General features: G+C 36.5%; 1 protein-coding gene across 1 annotated transcript; it reads right to left on the bottom strand.

The window, feature by feature from the left end:
* Positions 1 to 4,510: 4,510 nt before the first annotated feature.
* Positions 4,511 to 21,874, bottom strand: LOC114754136 (uncharacterized). The gene is made up of 11 exons (XM_028942895.1): positions 19,514 to 21,874; positions 19,157 to 19,396; positions 17,392 to 17,521; positions 12,685 to 12,837; positions 12,322 to 12,566; positions 12,127 to 12,196; positions 11,494 to 11,700; positions 10,650 to 10,885; positions 8,763 to 8,841; positions 8,552 to 8,689; positions 4,511 to 5,360 (listed from the first exon to the last, which is right to left on the bottom strand). Exons 1-11 carry the CDS (start codon positions 21,775 to 21,777, stop codon positions 5,109 to 5,111), a joined length of 4,014 nt encoding a protein of 1,337 aa, XP_028798728.1. The 5' UTR covers positions 21,778 to 21,874; the 3' UTR covers positions 4,511 to 5,108.
* Positions 21,875 to 22,136: the final 262 nt, after the last annotated feature.

The following is a 22,136-nucleotide window of genomic DNA, read 5'->3' as shown; positions in this document are numbered from 1 at the left end:
CCTCCTTTTGATTCTACTGGAGAAGATGTTTTAATATAGAAAACCTCAAGTACAGGGTTATTCAGCATTAAAAGTGCTTATTACCTTATTGAGGAAAATCCTGCTTTTCTTTGTAGTTCGATTTATAAACTAATTTGGAGATGGAAAGGCGCTAAAAGGATTTGGGTGTTTATTTGGAGAATATTTCATGGTAGAGTGCCCACTAATCTCTAGAGAAGCAGTTGGCATTATATCTTACTTCTAGAATGACTTAGAGTTCAATTAGAGCCATTTTAGATTATATTGGATGGTCTTGGGCTTAATTTAAAAAAAAAAACACTGATTTTCAGATTTACTGTTCATTTAGTAAAAATCTAGTTTTGGTCTAAATTCAAAAAATCATAACTTAATCTAGAAAAATCAAAATAGAGTGGTTCAAAATTCTGTGAAAAGTTCTTTGAATTCTCTTTCAAAAAAAAATAATCTTGGAAATTAATTCCTTGTGAGAAAGTCCCAGATTTTTGTGACAGTCACCTCTATCCTTTTGGTAAAAATCCTTTTTCCAGATTTTGAACCTTAAATTTGAAAAATCACCAAAAATTGTATAGTTGGCTATTTTTAACGTGCTATCTATTGGTCTGAAGTTCATGATGTGAACTTTAATCATACCAAATTTTGTGAAGAAATTCATTCAGGAACTTAATAAAAACATAGCTCCAAGTTAGCATCCTGCTTAGAGTTACAACACCAAATATACATACTTATATATAACCGAAATATAATTGTTTCCTCATGGTTCACCACCACAATTACCCTTGAATTGGCAGCTTCCCTTTTGATGATTTAGCCCCTAAAATGTTAGGTCACATATAGGGGATGAGATTTCAATGAAATCCCAGTAGCAAGATTAATCAACCAAAACATCAACATGCATTATTATAAAGCACTTTAACATTAGCTATAATAGGAGAACTAATCTTTTTATAACAGGCAACCTCAACATGCAATAGCCAAGGCAACAAAATGCAAGGAGCAACCATATCACAAACATCATAGTTCAACCATATAATAGCAAGCATTCATGCCATAAATAACAGTGCAAAGTTAACATTAATAGCTAATTAAATCCCACTACCTTGATCCAAAAGCTTCCATGATTCTTTGATCTTCTTCCTCTCCTCCACAATTAATAAATCCTAACATGATAAACCACAAAAAGGCAGCAAGATTACCAACCATACCATATAAAAATCACAACACAACTCAAGTAACTCTTTAAACTCCTGAAAGCTTCTATCTTTGTTCTTAAATTTTTAGAGCTTGTTTCCTTAGCCCTAAAAATTCTCCCTTGGTTCATTCCTACGTGGTTTTTCATGTAGATTCCAAATGTATACTTGGATTTAAGAAAAGACATCTCCTTTTTCCAGATTCAAAGTGACCGAACCGCACCTCTTGAGTTTCAACAAAGAAATCTTTCCAAAACAACACCAAACCACTTGTAACCATCTTAAATCATAGTGTTCTGACTATATTTAACAACAAAACTTCCTCCCTTACTCAATGATCAATTTGTCCAACATCCAACAAGGAATAAAATCAGAAATTTCAACTATACAACTTAAGGAAATCAAGCAAGGAACAACATAAAATCAACTATTAACTTTAACTCCAAGTTTACTTGATCCAATATGGTTGCTTTCTCTTTGTTTCCACTTCAAGCTCTCTCTTTTTCACTCTCTTCCCTCTTTGGCTGAATTGAAATAAGAAAATAGGGGGAGGAAGAGCTCTCTTTAATGCTCAAAATATGCCAACCACCACATTAAATGAACATCCAAGTGTCAATTCCCTCTTTATTCTTGCATTCTCTTTCTTAATTAACTACATCCAAATAAAATTAATTACCAAAAGTCAAAATCCTCTCCACTTGAGGTGTGACACTTGGCAAATGCAAATACTCACCATTAGGGGCTTGACACATGGCAAAATGTAGGCCATTTAAAGTGCAAGACTCTAGTTTTCACTTTATTGGTGCACTTTTACTCCGGGTTTAAATTCCTTTCTATAATGATAGTACTCTGGCTTCTGTAATTATTTTCTGTCAGATCTATAATTTATTCTCCTCATTTTTATATTCCTAAAATGTCCTCTTTGTCTAAAAATCTGCAAATTGGGCAAGAGCCTGAGAAGATAGTGGATGGACATTTGGCTATTGTACATCGCAAAGGGCAACCAAGTAATATGGCAGAGTAAAAAAACAAAAAGATGCAGCTAAAAGAAGTGCAGAATCAGAACTAATAGCCTTAACACAAAGTACCATGTAGGGTCTTTAGCTGGAAAGAGGGTAGAAGAAGCTCAAATCCAAATTAGTGGTCCAATGAAATTATTTTGTGATAATAAAACTGCTCTAAACATGGCCCTAAATCTAGTACAACATAGCAAAACCAAGCATGTTGATGTAATTTGTGAAAAGGTGGAGGATGGAATAATATACTTGTCCTATGCGACCTCAAAGCAGCAGCTTACTGACATTCTTACCAAAGAGTTACCTGAAGATCCATTTAGGACTTTTATAAACAAGTTAGACATTATAGGCATCTATGATCCAACTTGAGGAGGAGTGTGGTTAATATAGTTAATTAATTATATTTATTAGGTAGGTTTCAGGGGATTAGATTAGATTTAAACTATTCCTAATATCTCTCCCTATCCCTAAGATATCTCTTCATGTAATCCTCCAAACCACTTTGTAATCCCCGGTGATACACTGTACAAACCACACGGGAATAAATCATCGTATTATGAAATTCATTAATACTCTATAAACATACAACACAAAGATAACAGAGCACAAAGATGATCGAAGAAGAAAACGGCAAAGAATAGAGAAGTGAACCATGAACTTGCCCCAGAATATAAACACAAAGCTTGGTCATTGAAACCACTTTGTTGACAGCGCAAGGCATTCACGCAACAGAGAACCACATATCACCTCTTTAATTTTCTCCATTCCTTCAAGCTAGATGAATTTTTTTTTCCTTATTTATAAATTTGACATGAGGAAAACATGAGGTGGATGATACGCGGATTTGCCCTATCAGCATATTTGGTCAACTAATCTTTAAACTTAACCTAAATAACAATTAAGGCGAAATTTTTATGATTTTGAAACTTCCAGTTCCATGGTGATATTGAACCTTAAAGAAGCTTCATATACCCAATGTTCTTAAGTAAAAACCTCCGAGGCAAATTTGCATTTTTATCCAAAACAAAAATGAAATGGATGGCACATTAATTTCTCAGCTTAGCATATTTGGTCAAGTAACAGTCATACTTAATCTGAATAATAGTCGACACGAAATTGTTGCAATTTGGAAACTTTCTGAACAATCCTGAACTCACAAAAACTCATAAATATATAGCATTTATTAATAAAAACTTTTAAAACAAATTTATACCCTAATCTTTTTTCCTCTGCTCAAATTAAATATAATTGATTTTTAGATGATTTGAAGGAATTAAAAAATGAAATGTAGATAATAGATATGTTTGGATTTATTAGTCAAGGTCCATACATGTGATAAATGAGATGTTGTAATCAAATAATTTCCAGTAGTATTAACCTCAATACAAGCTAAACTACACATTATATCAAATATGAAGAATGAGTCGTAGTATTATGAATTGCTTTCCTTTAATATGTATATTTCATATTACATGATGATTAATTACTATCCTCAGCGACTCCACTATGTAAAAAAAATAATAATAATAATGATGATAAGCTTATATAGGTTCTATACATCTTTAATAAAGAGAAATAAATTACTATATATTACTACCTCCAGTCCTTAATATAAGACCTTGTTTGACTTTTATTTTGATCTTAAATATAAGACCCTACTCTACTTTGCCCCTCATATTTATATATTTTTTTCCAAGATAGTCCTCCTAATAATGGTAGTTATAGACAATACATTTAATTAGTAAAGATATTTTAGGAAAGACAATACATATTTCTTACAAGAGAAAATTACACTCAGGTCTCATACAAGACAATTAATTCACAAAAAGTCCCTCGAAATCCCAAAATAACTCACAAATCCCCAGGTACCTGTGTATAATAAATTATAATTGTGAAATTACCTATTTACCCTCATTCATTTACAACCTCAACAGTAGCTGTTGACAACTAGAAGAGAAGTGGTTAATAACCTCGACAGTACTTCTAGTATCCCACAGAGTGAGTTGTCAGGAACACTACCAAGGTTGTTAACTACTTCTCCTTAGGTTGTTAATAGCTACTGTTGAGATTATAAATAAATTACTACAATAAAATTAATGGGGGTAAATAGATAATTCATAATTTCAATTTATTACACTCAAGTTCCTTGGGAGTTAGGAATTATTTTGGAATTTTTAGAGACTTTTTATAAATTAATTGTCTTATATAGGACTGTGTAATTTTCCCTTATTACAAATAACTAACTTGGTTTTTTTCTTTAATCTCCTCAAATTAGTCAACTAACTCATATAATTAAAACTGGAGGTAGTATATTGCAAGCTTCATTAAGTAAACCCGGGAGAGATCGTAATCCTTCCCCTTTTGCATACACACTAACGTTACAGGCAAAACTGGCTACATCTTAAAATATCAACTCCCTGACGAGTGACTATGGAACATTTACATCTCTCAAAAAAAGAGACCTCAGTCTCATTGCAAAATTTCAAGCTTTCAATAAAAATCAAGCTCATTTTGCTTTTAAAAATTTTTTAGGAAAATAAAAAATAAAACCAAGCTCACAACTTTCAATCACCAAACCCTTCCTCCTGTTGAAGGCAAGCCATAAAATGAACGCAACGATCACTAAACGCAAGCAAGTTTTCTTTCTCTTGTCAATGGAATAAGAAAAGACCATTGCCTCCCAGGCAATGAGAGTCATCCACCAAGCAAGATTCTCAATGGTTATGCCAGTGATCTCAAATCTGTTTGCGAAAGTGCATGACTCTTGCTCAGTGTAAATAGATCCTCATGTTTGGCAGGTGAACAGCAGCTGGTGAATCATATAAATATGTTGAATTCTAAGAGCTGATCCGGATTCTTACCAATGATTGATGTTTCCAACTTGTTCTTAGTACCTGCCTGACTGGCCCGTTTCAAAGCCTCTAGAACATGAGTTACCATACGATCTCCCTGACTGGCCGGTTTCAAAGCCTCTAGAAGATGAGTTACCATATGATCTACGTAAATCTCTCCAACGTCTCCTTATGTTGCTTTGTTCAAATGGGTAAGATTGGGTATCGACATTAGTTCTAGCCATGCTCCCTTCATGGCGCTTCTTTTGAGCGTTTCTCATTTCTTCTTCAGCATCGTATCGTGCACGCTGCAAAACAGGAGTAATGAACAAACGGAAAACAGAATTTAGAGCATGAAAGGCATGCAGAACAGATCCAAATCTCTGATAATTAAGCCCCACTACTGCCTTCTTTTTCTCTCGAGCTCAGCATAAAAAGAGGGCTGGAATGCATATCTTCGCATACTGATCTTTTTCTTGCATAAATAACCCAGTGCAGGTATCTGATGGAATCACAGCTCTGAAATATGTATTAATCAATAGAAAAATATAGCTCCACAAAGTGTAAGCCTTATGGAGCACGCCTAAACAAAAGGAAACAACTCAACTGTGCATTCGAGAGGCACAGAAACTCTCCTCACAATTTCCTCCCCCCATCCCAATAACCAGGTCCCTATCATATAGCCCCTCTTTCTCACTAACTGTCAAGTGGCAAATTCCACAAATACCCACACTCACATGGTTCACACCCCATATCTCAATATTATCCTTATACCCAACAATATCCATTGAGAATTGCCAACTAATTTTCCCATCTTTTGTCTATACCAACAAATGAGTTTCCAATTTATCAATTTCACACTTCCCAGACGTTAAAGGAAAGTCATTATATAGGTACACAAACACACATAATATCAAAGCTTGTGGCGTGAGGGGCCTCTAATGCCCCCTCTTTAATGCCTCTTGTAATAACCCAACCTCCCAGATGTTTTTCTCTTTTTTCAAATTGATCATTAGATTCTGCATAAAAAAAGTCACACTTTGATATCTTACAAGCATGAAGCAGCGTAGTTTTGAATTTTTTACGATTTTTCAAAGAAAAATACCCTAAAATTGAGCAGTTTTGATTTTTTTTTTTTTTTTTTTTTTGAAAATCATAAAAAAATCAAACATGCACCATTTGCTGCCCATAAGAGATTAAAATGCCACTCATTATATATAAAATCTAATGATGAATAGAGGGGGGAAAAACAGAGAGACATTTGGTAGTTGGGGCATTAGAGAGTGGGGCACTTGAGGCTCTTTGCCCAAGATTGTGTTATGGTAAGCATGTTGGTCATAACTGAAAAAGAAAATAATAACCAAAAAAAAAAAACTGTAGATAATTAATTTTGAAAACACCAGAGAAAATTTTCTACTTCCTCTCTATTAATTGCCCAGAATATACTGTGGGCAAGTAGTCTAAACCCATGACAAGGTGTCACTGAAAATTGTATCTAGTTTAGTATACTGAGGAAATTGGTATAGGAGAGAAAAGAGACAGTCATATCATTAAAAGACTTTGCTTTATGTGTAATACTAATCCCTCAAACTACATTTTTACCAAAATAGTATACAGACACTCTTACACTTTAGGTGAACTATCATTAACTAAATGTTTTGATATGTCATTGATGGGTGAAAGACAGCTAACAAGCCAGGAGAATTTTATAAATAACCAATAAAAGGGGGAAAAGCTCTACCGTGACCCAATTGAGGAGGGCTTTATATAGAGCACCACGGATAATGCATTAAAATGACAAATGATTTGCTAAAATAACAGAAGTAATTAGTCAAATAAATTCCCCAAAAAAATGAAATACACAACCTAAATAAGATAAAATATATTAAAATAATATATTTTTTCTTAATTTGAAATACTTTGAATCTTACTCAGAATCTTATTTCCTACATTTATCTATGAATCCTAATTCCTGATTTAGAAATGATGAATGTTGTCTTTCTTAATCTTTTTCCATCCTTTATTGTCATAACCAGCATTTCCCAAGCTCAACCAAATATTATAAGGTAAGGACGAGGATGAATATAGGTGAGGAAGAGCCAAAAAAAAAAAAACAATTAAGGAAGTGGACTAGTGCGACTTAAAATGACTAAACAACAAAAAATACCCAGCAGCGCCAAACGAGGGGAAAATCAGAGATATAAATAAAGTGAAAAAATAGAGATAATGTAAACGTTCATCACAGGATAACAGAGGAATATATTAAGTGAATTAACCAGAAGCACTTACAATAGTTAAAATCTTGGTAAAATGTGAAAGAGGCAATCAGTGAAAAAAGTCAGTTTGAGCTGTTCCACATTGTTTTAAGCCACTGTAATCCTACGATTTATGTATTTTATGGGGGGGAAAAAAGAGGATTTCAAATTTTATATGGAGCAATTAGATTTAGAAAAGACTGAAAAAAGAGCTCAAATAGAACAAAAATACAAGGAATATAAATGAAATATTAAAATTGTCAAAAGTATATGATTATATAATTTCACATTTGCATTTTCGATCTATCAGCAGCTATAAGCACCATCTTTTGCGTGGAAGGGGGGAGAGAGGAAATGAAACAAGATTCAGGCACCACTCTCGCATGTGGTAATATGAAATAACTCAACAACAATCCTCTCCTCAAGGGCTTTCTCGACACAAAAACCATCTTGAAAGGTTGAGTTTTGGGGCTGATATCTCAACTCAAATAGCTCCATTTCGAGATTCCATGGGTACAAAGCAGTGCTCATTGGAAGAGGCGAAGAGCTTTCAAGCAAGATATGATTCATCCCATGAAAATTTGTGATCTTGAAACTTAATTCCTTCTCTAGTTCACTTAGAGAGAATGAAAAGGAAGAGCTTTCATGCCATGAATGATCATGTAATGATGTAAATGATGCGTGTACATTTATTGTAACTTGAGGTCTGCATTCTCCCTTAGTTGGGGAAAACTCAACCTTGAGTTTTGAAATGAAGTAAAAGAAAAATCAACGTTGAACCATTGGCTTGGAATAATAAAATTTGGTAGCCAAGATAGTCTTAGATACTCCCAACACACGTGGAATAACAAAATCAATTGAGCCAAGCAGTTGATTTGGCTAAATCTTAATGCAACATCTGAAGATTTAACTTCAAACTAGTGCATTTTTTGCCCAAAACTTCATACTAGTGCATGGAACAGTACCATTATGAACTTTGATATCTAAATTGAGACCTAAGCACACTTCAAAATCTATGATGCTACCGTCATCATCAATATCTTACAGGCAATCAAGTGGATCTATAATGATGACATCATGTCTATAGGTTCAATTCTAGAACCTCCATAAGGTTACTCGTAGAGTTTTCTACTCTTATCCACTACAAGCACGTAGTAATATGACTGGAGCACATTCCCTAAGTTCAACTCTTCTCTTTCTTTTTTATCAACAAAATTAGTTATCTAAACACAGAAGAAAAATACCTTAGCAGGGTCTGACAATACTGCATAGGCCTCTCCAATTATTTTGAAAAGCCTATCAGCATCTCGCCGTACTTCATTAGCAATATCCTTCCACATCTGATCATCACCATTGTCATTTCGTGCCAAAGATTGGCCAGCCTATGATATTAAAAATTCTGTTAATATATGATAACTAAAGTAAGAACATCCAAGCAAATGTTAAGTAAACAACCTTGTCAGGATGATGTCTAAGCGCAGCCTTCCGATAGGCTTTCTTGATTTCAGATATAGAAACAGACGGTTCAACTCCCCTGTCATCATAATCTGAATCAGCAAATGGCTTTGAATTATTGATATTATTACTGAACGTTCTAAGCAATACTAATAAAAAGAAGCTTCTGTAACACAGCTACAGACACTACTGTTGACAAACACAAAACAGCATAATAAGCGGTCAATGCTGTTTGACATTTCCACATGCATCAGAGCATGCAAATGCTATAATATATTATCAGACTCCGGAAGATGAGCTGAATACCCAAGAATTTTAATAAGAAATTCGGGTGTCCCTGCTGGGTAGAACAACTCCCACGCCCAATTTAGAAGCACCAATTTCAACTAAAACTGAGCCCAATAATTTGGAAATTCTTGGGCCAGAGTGTTACTCATAGCTGTCTTCAATAGCTGAAAGGCATTGGTTGCCTCCTTATTCTATTGGAAAACCTGTTCCTTAATAAATCCATAAGTGATTTACTCACTTGTCTACAACGGCTCATGAACCTTTGACAATACCCCACAAGGCCTCAGGGATTTGATTCTCACAGGTCTAGGTCATTCCTTCGTAGCCACATAAGTGACAGTATTCCACTTAGCATAACATTCTAGTAACTAGAATTTTGTCAAACAACAAAAGACAAGAAAAGAAAAAAGCATAGCATTGCATGATCCAGTTGCAAGTTCAAACAATGAAACAAGGATTATCTCTGATGCAATACAACATAGGAAGCATGTTGAGTCAGATACTTCAAGTGATCCCTTACACCTTCCTAGTAAACCAATCACAAAAGCAAAAGCTAAAAGACTTAAAGAAGCATTGAGCTGACTCATTCAAGAAACTTGAGCAAAACAAGTTGCAATTGTGCAACAAAACTAGGCAATAAAGATTAGGACGTTATTAATATTATTTGGGCCAAAAATGGAGCTGTAGAAAGTATTGTGGGCTAGAATTCAAGTGAAAGAGCTTGGACCAAGGATCATACACGGAATCACTCATTTGGGCCTAATAATACCATTTTGGGATGTACATGCTGATTCTTAGGATATTAAGTAAGGTTTATACTTTGATTTTCCCTAATTTTCCTTTCCTAGGCTAATTAAAGACGGATTTGGCTTACAAAATATACAAATGTATTCTGCCTCCATTTCTAGTCAGATTTGATGAATATTGAATTATTTTTGGGATTTCACACGTAGTGGATTCTCTCCAAGACTCACTTATCAAGGTTTGATCAATCTCATGACATCTTTTAGCACTTCAAGTCCACATTGTTCGTGTTCCAGGGTTCAAGTAGATCAAGAAACCTTTATTTAGCTTTCTTGGGGTCCATATATTATGATTGGCTGTGGGGTCAAGGGATCTAGTCCTAGTGGTTTCATGCCATTCTCTATTTGCACGGTCATTTTGCCCTTCAGATCAGGCTTTTGTCATTTTCGGAAAAGCTCACAAATAGCACATGCACATCAAATTTCACAAATCCCATTCAATGAATACTGGTATTTTATTGAATTTTGTACACGTTTTTCAAGGAATTTCAGATAAATGCAAGCTTTGAATAAACCGCAAATGTACTGTAATATGCAAGACTATTGATCACATATTCAACCTATGCAGTTTGCAATCCTTCTTCATATAGTAATAACTTCCAACATGACCCCGAATTCACCACTTCATTCTCATAAATGGACCAGTAATCTTGTTGGTTTGAGTATTTGAAACAAGGGATATTGAGAAAACTATAAGCTATGCTTCCTTTAGGAAAATCGACTGACTACTCAAATATGTGGTTATCTGCTTTAAATTATTAGTTTATAATGAAGAAAAAGTAGTGAAATAGCTTACAATATGAGGTACATATCAAGAGGGATCTCCTTTCTGGCTTCTTCCTCCATTTCAGAAAGCCTAATAGAATTTTGTTTCAAATCATTAGTAAAATTATAAGATCTATCGGATATTCCCTGCTGACTGGCCTTATCATCCACCCGCTTATTGAGAATAGAGACAAGTCGCTGAAGATCACTAGCTGCTTGGGCATAATCTCTGATCATCTCATACAGAGTTGCACGCCTAGAAAGTGCCTGCAAGGGTACGAAAACCGTCAGCAAAAAATGCCACCTCTATTAAACATGAACTAGAAATTTTTAATCAGACCAGCATGCAATATAAACATAGTTGGAAAATGCCAGAAATGATCATCATACATAACAGAACGGCAAAGCTTGAAGAATTTCTAACATTTAAAATACCAAAAACACCATCTATGAAACATCCTATAGCCCATATGCATGTCCCTATACCAAGGGGGTAAAAAGACAAAATGGTTGTTGACAAGTGATTGGTCAAAGTAATTATTAACAATCAAGTTATTAAATCTCTCACGTCCATTTAGTTCTTTAGTAGTTGCCAAACGAGCATCCAGTTAAAAAAGGCCAGCAGTGTGGGGGTTTTTTTTTTGGGGGGGGGGGGGGGGGGATTCAATTGCAGTAGTTGAAGCTTTAATAAATGTACCCCATGATGCTTATCAATTCTCGAAGCTGGTCTTCCCATATAGACATTCAAAAGAAACGCCTTTAGGGACTACGAAGGATCCTGAAATCTCATGCAACATTTTAATTCTCATGTCTTCTTAAGAATCGAACAGGTTTTTCTAACAACTCAAATAGTACTTTCAGTTGAAGAGGAAAACCTTCAAATAATTTCCATCCAGAGCTATAGCTAGACAGCAATCTGCAATAGCATCAGTGATTTGACCTAATGCTGTATAAGCAGCAGCACGATTACAAAAGCAGACAGCTGCAAATGGGCGAGATTCCACATTACATGACAAAGCTGCAGTATAATGCTCAACAGCTTCTGCATGCCTTCCTGCCAGAAATGCTTCATTCCCCACAGTCTGGAATTGAACACATTTGAATCAAGCCTCACACAAGCAATTTTTATGCAATAGCAAAATTCACATCACAAAAATAGGTCAGCATGGGATAGAAATGCTTTGGCTATGATTGAAGAAGTTCTAAAAGTTACAAAATCATCTCTTTACTTGACACCATCTTGCAGTTCTAACGAATAATTGAACAGATCTTAAAGTATTCATGTTTGAAACAATCAAAGTTCCCTAATCATTGATAACTGGACACTTATCAGAACACAGAAAGCTGAATTTGCTAAATAAACCCATCAATGGAACAGAAACAGGCACAACTTCTAATTTGGATGCCAAACAGCATCCATAGACACATTTTAAGAGACAACCAAACTACGTAATGATGCATTAGATCTGACAGAAGAATTTAAGGGTTACAAAATGGTATAAACAAACCTTGTGATGTAAGAGTTCACGTACAATGGGAGCCAGGGGAATCAGTGAGTTGAAAACATTGCTTCCACTCCTGCAGGGTCATCATCCAAGCTCATCTCCATCAAATATATCCATTTTGCCTTATCGTATTTCATCCCATCCCCTGAGGGGAAGAGAGAGAAAGGGTGTATAGGCTCAAAGATTAGTAATCCTTACTTGTTCATGGAAGACATCATTTTTTCTTGTTCCTCCAGTGAAGAAAGACCTTCTTCAAGCTTTCCAAGGTGAAAGTAGGATTTAAGTTTCCTTGAGCATCGCCATAGCCTGAAGTAGAAGCATTTTTGGAGTTGTGAGATATCCGAATTTATAACTTCTCCCTCAGCATCCAATGAACAAAAATTCTTCTCAGCAGAACCAAGTGTCTCATCACACAGCTGAATCACCTCCTCAAATTTACACAACTGCCATTTAAAGAGACTTCATTGGTGTTATGGTAAATTCTTGCACAAACAGCCTACAACTAACTGTCTCAAGACATTTTCATAACAAAATGCCGGCAAATAACAAGGTGGCACAGACCATGAGAAGAGCTTCTGCTTTCAGTTCAAGTAATTTTTCAGAGTATGAACTTATCATCAGCGCCTCATTAATTTGTTCCAATGCCCTATCTGTGTCAGAGATTGTCCTACTTTGCAGAAGTTCAGCAGAATGATTGGTGAATTCTGATACTTTCTGTCATCCATAAAGAGAACTGATCAGCTCAGGAATAGTTCCTATTCACACCCAAGTTAAAATGTTATGAGAAAATACAACAAAACAAATCTTCACATTTCATCAAAAATTACCAAAGAAATTGAGAGTTTAGCACTTTCGTTTTAAAAAATAAGCAGTTGCTAGAAGTTAGATTCATCATAAACAGTGATGTTCTCATTAACTGTTGGCATGATATTAGCTTCAATCTGTCATTGATTACAGAATATCTTACTTTCCCTTTTATTTTTTTGGGCTTTTAGTCCATTAGAATCCTGATACGGGCCACAATCTGAAAGGAAATATCTATTTGCAGTGGTATCAAATTATTCTGATGTATACAAGAGGAGGAGGAAAGGAGAAGCATCTAACTAGAGAAATAGCTGAACCAGTTGCCACAGATCCAGAGTATGAGAGTTGGAAGACTGAAAATAATCAGGTTATGACCTGGTTGTGTCAATCATTGAGTCTGGAAATTAATGAGGGTTACGTTCTTGCTAAGACAGTTCAACACGCAGGAGAGTGTCAAACAAACATACTCAACCATGGAAAATGCTGTTTCTTTGTTCCAGATCAAGGGCCTTCTTTGTGAGTGTCTATAAGTTTCATCTTAGGCTCAATTCAGTGTTTCTAGTGGGGAGCAGCTCCTGGCTTAGTAAACATATCTATGTTGTTGCATTTTTCACTACCAATGAGTAGGCAGCTTTGGATGCTTATGAAGATATGGCTTTGGTAAAGATCTGCTTAGCATGCGCTTTATTGGGTGCTACTTAGAATAGAGAAAGTCAAACTAGAAGAATACTTGAGAATGTCATAGCACTGTGAAAGAAAGACATTCTGATTGACCCGACTGGCTCTGTTCTGGTTTGGCAAAAAGGTGAAAAAGCACAAAATCTTTCTTCCTGGTTGGTGTACTAGGGCAAGGTAAATCCCAGCCCCTTTGTTAGCAAGCTTAACTTTTCCTCCTTTTAATCTATATCTGATCCTCACATTGGTCATAAGTCTTGTTTCAGGAGCTAGTAAAGTCGAGTGGTGAAAGTCAAGTAGTTTTGGTTAGGCTTCGTCACTTGTATTTGTTTGTTTCTTCATAAAAAGTCCTCATCTTGAGTTACTTGGCTCGCAAAGCGTCCCTCTTACTCTCTCTTCGATTTAAGGTCGATGGTCAAGCTTGGACAAGGTGAGGGAGAAGTTGCTGTATAAGGTCCAGTGTCTTGCTTGCACAGTTAGGAAAAAAAAATTTCCCCCAGGTAGTTTGCTTGCTTACTTGTTAGAGTAAAGCAACCCCTTCTGTCTTTCTTGGATATGCCTAATGGTCAATGATTGATAGTAAGATTGAAAGAAAGGAGGAGGATATTTTTTTCACTTTTGCAAGACATGAATGAGATGCTTCAACCTCAGCCTCCATTGAGTCTAAATCGTTATCTGATCCCCATCTAAATCCCTCGAGGAGAGGAGTCTGCATGAGCAACTTCAACTAGAGAATGCGAATCTCCATTCGCTGAATCTGAATCTGCAGTCCCGTATGAGGTATGTGCCAGAATCAAGGCAGCTCATCCTATTTTGTCTATCATGGGAGAAAGCAAGAAGCGACCAGTCTTTTCAGCCTAAGTGTTCCAGATGCCTTGATCTTGGTAAACAGAGGAAATGGTGGGCAAGAATTGTAGAAGAAAGGGAAACTCTGGAAGACCCATGCGAAGTTTGCAAATTTCAAAGGGAAGTCCAAAACCTAGGAAAAAGGATTTATTGTTACTGATAGGGAGACGCCTGAGAATAGCAGCTACCAATTCAGCAAGGAAGAGATGGATCTCTTGACGAATATATTGAGTAAACATGAATCAAAACAAGAGAACTGTGGAAATGCATGCAATCTAGCACCAACAAATACAAAAAATCTTCACAACAGCTCTTGGGTTGTGGATTCCAATGTCATAGGCCACATGACTAGTAATGCCAACTCAATAGTTGACTTTGAGCCCTGTTCAGAAAGTATAAATGTGGAAGTGCCCAATGGTGAATATGCTAAGATCTTTGGGTCAGTTCAGTGGACATAAACAAGGATTTGATCCTAAAAGATGCCCTGTTTGTGCCTGATTTAGATTGCAATCTGTTATCAGTGAATAAGTTCTGATAGAGAACATTTGTATGGATAATTATCATCCTAATGTCTGTATTTTTTCAGGATTTTGAGCTAGGAAAGAAGATCGGCAGTGCTAGGAAAATTGGTGGATTCTATTACCTAACAGAAGCTGACATAAAGACAGCAAGTGTCACTTGCTCCTCTAAAACAGTGATAATGTTGTGGTATTGTAGGCTGTGTCACCCTAGTTTATCTTATATGAAGCAGCTGTATCCAACTCTTACCAGTAAAGATTATACTTCCCTTCAATATGAATTTTGTTAGTTCTCCGAACACACAAAAACTTCCTATTCCCACAGCCATATGAACCCATTAAGCCTTTTGCTATATAGTTCATAGCAAAAGATGGGGTCCATCAAAGATAGAAACCCAGAAAAATGCTTGGTGGTTTGTTATTTTTATAGATGAACACAAATAGATCACATGGATTTAACTTATGAGAGAAAAATATGAGGTATTTCAAATTTTCAAAACCTTTTCACTCTCACATACAAACTCAATGTCAGGCCAAAATCCAGATTTTGAGAAATGATAATCCCAAGGAAAACCTCAACCAAGCTTTTGATCAGCATTTATCCAATCATGGGATTATTCACAAAATATAATGTGTTAATAACCCACAACAAAATGGGTTTGCTTAAAGGAAAAATATATATCTTTTTAAGATTGCTAGGCCCCTTATACTCACCAACAATGCTCCACACCATCTTTCGGGAGATGCAATACTTTAGCCAATTTGATGAACCAGATGCTACAAAAACATTGAATGCCAGTACAACAATTCAACAACTTCTTGAAGTCCACCCTTCTGTACCCGTCCTATCTGCCATTCCTCAAAAGATATATCGGTGTACTGTTTTTCTTCATAATGATCATGGAGAAAAATACAACCCTTGGGCCGAAAAATGTATATTTTTGGCATACTCCTCAACTAAAAAAATTGGTACAGGTGTTGTTCTCCTACAATTCAGAAGTATTTCCTTAGTACGAATGCGACATTTTTTGAGAATCAGCCTAATTTCCCAAAAAGAGCCATGAAGGAGGAAAATTCCATGAGTGGAAGGGCCATTTATTGACACAATGATTCTAATCTGGTCCTTGTGTAGCCTATGACTGTTCCTAACACTACCCCTCTTCAAATTAAACTCACTAAACACTATCTGAGACCTCTGAAAAACATGGGATGTAAGCACTGTTTTAAACTAGAAGGTCACAGGACTCCCCATTGTCACAATGCGGAAAAGAGTTCTAGGTAGTGCTTTTTTCTTTTCAATCATTTACAGTGAAAGCACAGAAAGTTTCTCTATGCATCTTATCAAAAACAAAAGCAAAAAAAATGGGGGGGAAAAAAAAAGCACCGACTGTTGCAATGCAAAGTTAAATAGAAATACGTCGAGGGAAGAAAATGCTAAAGTGCCAAAAGAGAAATCCATAGATCATTACAGACACTTTCTTTCAGGGCATTGATAAATCAAATTGTAGTCATAAATACTAGCGAGTACGAACATTTACTGAAATCCTTCAAAATGAAATTGAACAACACAGAAAATGACATAGGAGAACTCGGGAGTGAAAAACCAAAAAGGGCAGATGGGGTGGCTTCCACACAGCAAAATAGCTTAACAAATGAACTCAGAATTTCTGCAAAGGATTGTTAACAGGATAGCACGTGAAAAGGAAACTGATGGATAACACAGCACCATATTTGGAGCAGTGACAAGATACCAAACAGGAGAATCTTAGAGTACAAAATAATAAAATCCAACATTCTCTCCCACTCTCTCACACGCAGACTCATGTATGCATGCCACATCTCTCACGCATAAATACTTCCCCACAAATAGCTGATGTACTCACTAAACCTTTGGACAGATCCAAGCTTTGGGCATGTTAGATATTTACTTGCCAGCTTGAGGGGGAGTGTTGGCTGCTGAAGAAGAATTGGGCCGTGGAACTAAAAGCCCTAATCCTAATTAGCAATAGTTTGAAACTTAAATTTCTGATGCAATCTGGTTTCTAGGAGCATTATGCTGTTTTATCATTATTATTATTCAATGCAGTATCTTTTTGAATTTCCTAGAATTCTGGCCTGATCGCTAGGATCTCAGCCTATCACCTTCATTTGATTGAGGCTGCCGTATCCATTTATTCTTCCCTTCCTATTTGAATACAATACAATTTGGAACCATAAGTGTTCTTCAAAATGATTTTCCATCTCACAGCATAATATATATATATATATGATATCAGAGCAGTTGGATGTAGAAAGTTTCAAATACTAAAGCATTATGTGCACAGCCCATAGCCAACAAAGCAGAAAAAATTGTGAAAAGACAATGAATTAACTCTAATAATAATACATTTACTTATCCATACAAAATAACTAAATGTTATCGAACCTGTGCTTTTTGTAAGCCGTCAGAGGCTTCCACAGCAATTTTTCGATCTACACATACATCAGCTCCTGTTTGTAAGCACCTCTTGAAATATTGCAATGCATCTCCAACTTCTCCCAAAGCAAGGTAACAACTTAACAACATTGAAAATTTAAAAAAGCAAAAAAAGGAAGAAAAAAAGTCAGCAGATATAATTATCCCTTGGTAACTATAAAGAAAGCACGTCAAACCACACATATGTATTTCTATATACACAAATATAGAAGGAGGACGGATGAGATAGATCATAGATCATTTAATGATGATCAGAAAACAAGGAAAAGAGTGGACAATAGATTGAGGTTTTGGATATCTAGTTTCCATAGCCTCAGGGGAACATAATCATGGAATTTTCAAGGATAGCTAAATTCTGCCTAGCTGATGAAGTCCCGCATTATTTCTTGTCCATTTATTTAATTTTAGAAAGTTTAGTTGTGATGTAACTTTTTTCCATTAATAACGGATAACCCCCGTTTCATCCCAAAACGCTAAAACTACCTAAAAAGCCCAATAAACATTTTATTAATATCTCTAACATGAAATATATTATTAATAACTCTAACAAGGCCCAATGAATATTTTCAATAAATATTTACTATTTATGAGAGTAAACATTGGGCATTGACGGGACGACAAGAGCAAAAAATAAAGGAAGCTGATGGGTACCTAAAAAGGATGGGGAACCTATTCCCAAAAGTTAGTTGCTGAAATGGGAGAACCAACCCACTTAGATACGTCATTAAGCACAAGAAAAGACTATAAAGAGAGAAGAGAAAAAGACAAGAAACTCTTGTTTATCAATCATCAACAATTCTGACATATGCAGTTCTTGCTTTTATTAAATTGGTACCGCTGCCAAGCTATCTACAATCAAGCGTACAATACCAGCATTAGTATAGCTACAGGAAAAGTCCGACACTTTCCTTTTCGGTAATGGTTTAACGTTGAGTTCAATTACTTCGCAACCATTATTAATGAATATTCTGAGTGAACTTGGTTATTTCTATTAAACATAGCCCCCAAGCTGTCCATTAATTTCCAACAAATCTGCGCTGAATTTCATGCGAGGTTCAAACTTTGAAGTGATAATATATGTGGATACATTTCTAGAGCATCCTGAAAAAGGATCAATCAACCACAAACGTGATTAATTTTGTTACAAAATGGTTAATGATGAACTACTCGTCAACAAAACAAACAACATCAGGGGTCGATGGACCCTCTTTGATAAAAACATAACAGGCTGGTTCTTTCTTCCATTTCAATAGTTTGGGGAAATAGTGAACATTATTAGAGGGAAGAACAGAATACCAGTTGGTGAAATTATGATTTTATAACTCATTGTGTTTAAACTTGTTCCAGTTCTTCTGCTTCTTATGAATATCATATCGTCAAAGACAAAGTCTTCTTTTATCTATATCTTACTCCCTCATATAAAATTAGAGTAAAATAATCCAACATAACTTCATCCTATGAGGGGGAAAATATTGCTGAGCAAAACGTGAACAGAAAACAATCACATGAGAAGATCCTCAAAATCACACATAAGAAAAAGCACAAGAACGCTGATAATACTTCTATTTATTCTAGCTCTAAAATGGAAATCTTGAATAGCAAAGTTCAACGGAAATGGAGTGCATATTAGGATGAACCAGATCTCACTCCCTTTAATTCGTTCACTCCTACAAATCAATCAATGTATGTATCAGAACCAGAATGGAAACCTTACTTTGCAGCTCTAAGTTGTACCCTGAGGAAATTTGGATCTATTTCAGCCGCCAGTATACAATCTTTTAGTGCATCTCTCATCCTCCCAAGAGACATGCGTGTGGCAGCACGATTGCTATAACAGAGCATCAAAGCTCTCATGGAGCTCCTGGATGTTGCCTCTTTAGAAACACATTGAAGTCCTTTAGTGTAACAATCCTCTGCCACAGATAAATCCCCGTTTTTATAGGCTTGGTTTCCCCTGATTAGAAGTTACTTCAGTATAGATGTGATGTGAATATAATGAAACTAAGCACATTATAGACGAGTGTAAAAGTAAAAATTAAAAAAGAAAAATACTGCCCAAGTGCATAATAACCTGAGTCGCCACTTCTCACAAGCTTCCTGAGCAGCAATGTTTGCAGCATTTTTAGAAGCAGCCTCCTCCTTCATCCCCTGCTCCTTATTAATCTCAGAATCCCTCGTCTTAGGTTGAGGAGTTGATACTTTGTCTTTCTGAGCTTGCCCTGATGTGAAAAGACATGATGTCTCTGAGCATGAAGAAAAGGACATTGATGGTGATGAATAAGAAATCTTCAAGCTTGGAGTCGAGCTGTGGGCATCATAACCAAAATTTAGCCAATTTTTCTTTTTGAGGTGACGCTTAGGACTAGATGATTGAGCTTCAGCCGAGTGAGAGGCAGCGAATGTGAAGGGGAACCCACTTATATCATTTGAACTTGAAGTACGACTGAGATGTGGCATACTATCAACACCACAGGCTTCAACACTTGAGCGTGGACTGCTCGCAGCTTCCACTTCATCATTTGCAGATTTAAAGCTTTCAGTTTCCACCCCAGATGTAGACCCATCTTGTGGATCCTCACTGAAAATAATTTTAGGAATGTGGTACTCTGAAGCTTTCTCCTTTGTTTCCTTGCATGCAGCATCACATTCATCGATAAGTAAGCATTCTGTTTTTGCAATTAGATCTTCATCTATAGCATCATGAGAAGTCTGCACCACATCAGTAGCAGTAGAGTTGGTATCAAGACTCAAGGACTCGTTGGACGTCACAGAATTCTCCCTTGAACAACGAGTTTCAGCCCATGTTTCCCGATATGGAGAGACTTCCATTGGTGAATAAGCCTCAGAAGCCTCTGGGTTTCCTTCGGTAACAGTTTCCTTTGAAACAAAATCTTGTCCATGAAACAACTGGACAGGGGTAGACAGCTTAAGTTTACCTCTTCTTTTCTTCACTCTTGGGTTGCTAGTTTGTTCCTTGCTTAATCCTGGTGTTTTGAACTCAACAAAAGATGAGTTTGAACCATCTTTCTTCCCTGTAAAGACAAATTCATCTCTCTTGGTGACTCCAGAAGAATTTCCAACCATGGGAAAATTTACGCCTCCAGATAAGAATGACAATGAAGGCGTGGCATTTTGTGTCATGCTGATGCCTTCCTTGGGTTTGTCTACCTGACCACCACTTCCAACTGTTTGGTTAATTTCCCCCTCAGGTACCTGAGAGGAAGGATTCCAAAATTTTGGTCTAGTGAAGTCCTCCTTCTCACTGAATAACTTTAACTTCTCCATTTCTCTCAACAGACTGGCTTCTGTGCTTCTACCAGTTGTTACATCAACTTCATTCTTCTTAACACTACCAAAAGCCGAAGAATCCTTCACATTTAAGTTCTTCATTTGGTTGAGAACTTCATTTGTTGAGTTATCAATATGTAGACCAACAGAACTGCTTTCTTTAATGCTCAATTTCTTGTTCAACTCTCTTTGGAGTTCTATTTCAACAGTGGAAGAAATACTTGGGTTGGATGTACTCTGGAATGTGAATTTGGAAAAATCATCCGTATATGTATTTAAGTATCTGCTTTTGGTTTTGTCAATGTCTTCAACTCCGCCAACGCCAATATTCAACTTCCTCATGTCTTCTGGAAGCGCTGAGACCAAGCTTCCATCATGACTGAAACTCTTCTTATGACCACTCTGAAATGCATACTCACCCTTCTTATAACCCCCATCTTTAAAGTTTGAAACATCATTCACATTGCCCATTTTCAAATTTCTCATTTGATCAGCAATTCCTTGATCGAAATTCACCGCAGAACCCATGTGGTTCTTGTTTAAATTCGAACCCGGATCAACCCTCTTGCCTCCAAAGACAAATGGCTCATTTCCAGTCTGTCCCGCATCAATTTCACTGAATAGAGACGACGAAGCCATCCCCGACCCAGAAACGGGTCGCACCACGTTGTCGCCAACAGAAGCAAAAGGATTGAAACCAGGAGCAAGCAGATTCTCCTCGATCCCTGTCGTCGCCCTCAAATTCTGAGCATTATTCTGCTTGCGAACCTTCATCAATCTCGGCCTAGACAGACCCGAAACCGGGCGCGAAGATGGAGCAGAAGGGCTGCTAAAGGTGAAATTCGAATTCTGGACCTTCGATTTTGAAATCCCAGATGCTCCATCCATGGCATTGGTTTGTTCCATGTGATGCGGAAACTTTTGATGTCGTCCGAATTGGCTGATTGGAGAAAACCGAAAAAGCTCGAAGGAGATAGGAGGAGAGGCCCAACCAGTGGGATTGTCGGTATGCACCGGAGCTCCGGGAACTACCAACGCCGGCGACATGCCAAAATCGGAGTCATCTAATCGGAATAACGATAATTTACAGTGGCGACGAAAGTCTCAGGTTAATCGATTATTTGGGCAGATGATCGAAATGAATGCAAATTATGAAGAAGGAGACAAATTAAAAAATTAAAATTATTTTGGGGGGGGGGGGGGGTGGTGAGAGCAGACAGGGTTTACTTTGTTTAAGTTTTGGTATGTGGTTCCTTCGGCCGGAAGGAAAGAGATGAAACAGGACTTTAGAGAGGGTGTTTGGATGAAGCTAAATTATGGTTTGGAGAATAATTTCTGAAGAATAGATATTGGAGAGAATAGATTTTCTGAAAAAGTGATTCTGATAAAGTGAAAGTGTTTGGATA

The sequence above is a fragment of the Neltuma alba genome, unplaced genomic scaffold (genome assembly GCF_004799145.2).
Source record: "Neltuma alba isolate B1F8T4 unplaced genomic scaffold, ASM479914v2 tig00010087_pilon, whole genome shotgun sequence".
NCBI lineage: Eukaryota > Viridiplantae > Streptophyta > Magnoliopsida > Fabales > Fabaceae > Neltuma > Neltuma alba.
This window is presented reverse-complemented; position numbering and strand designations above follow the sequence as displayed.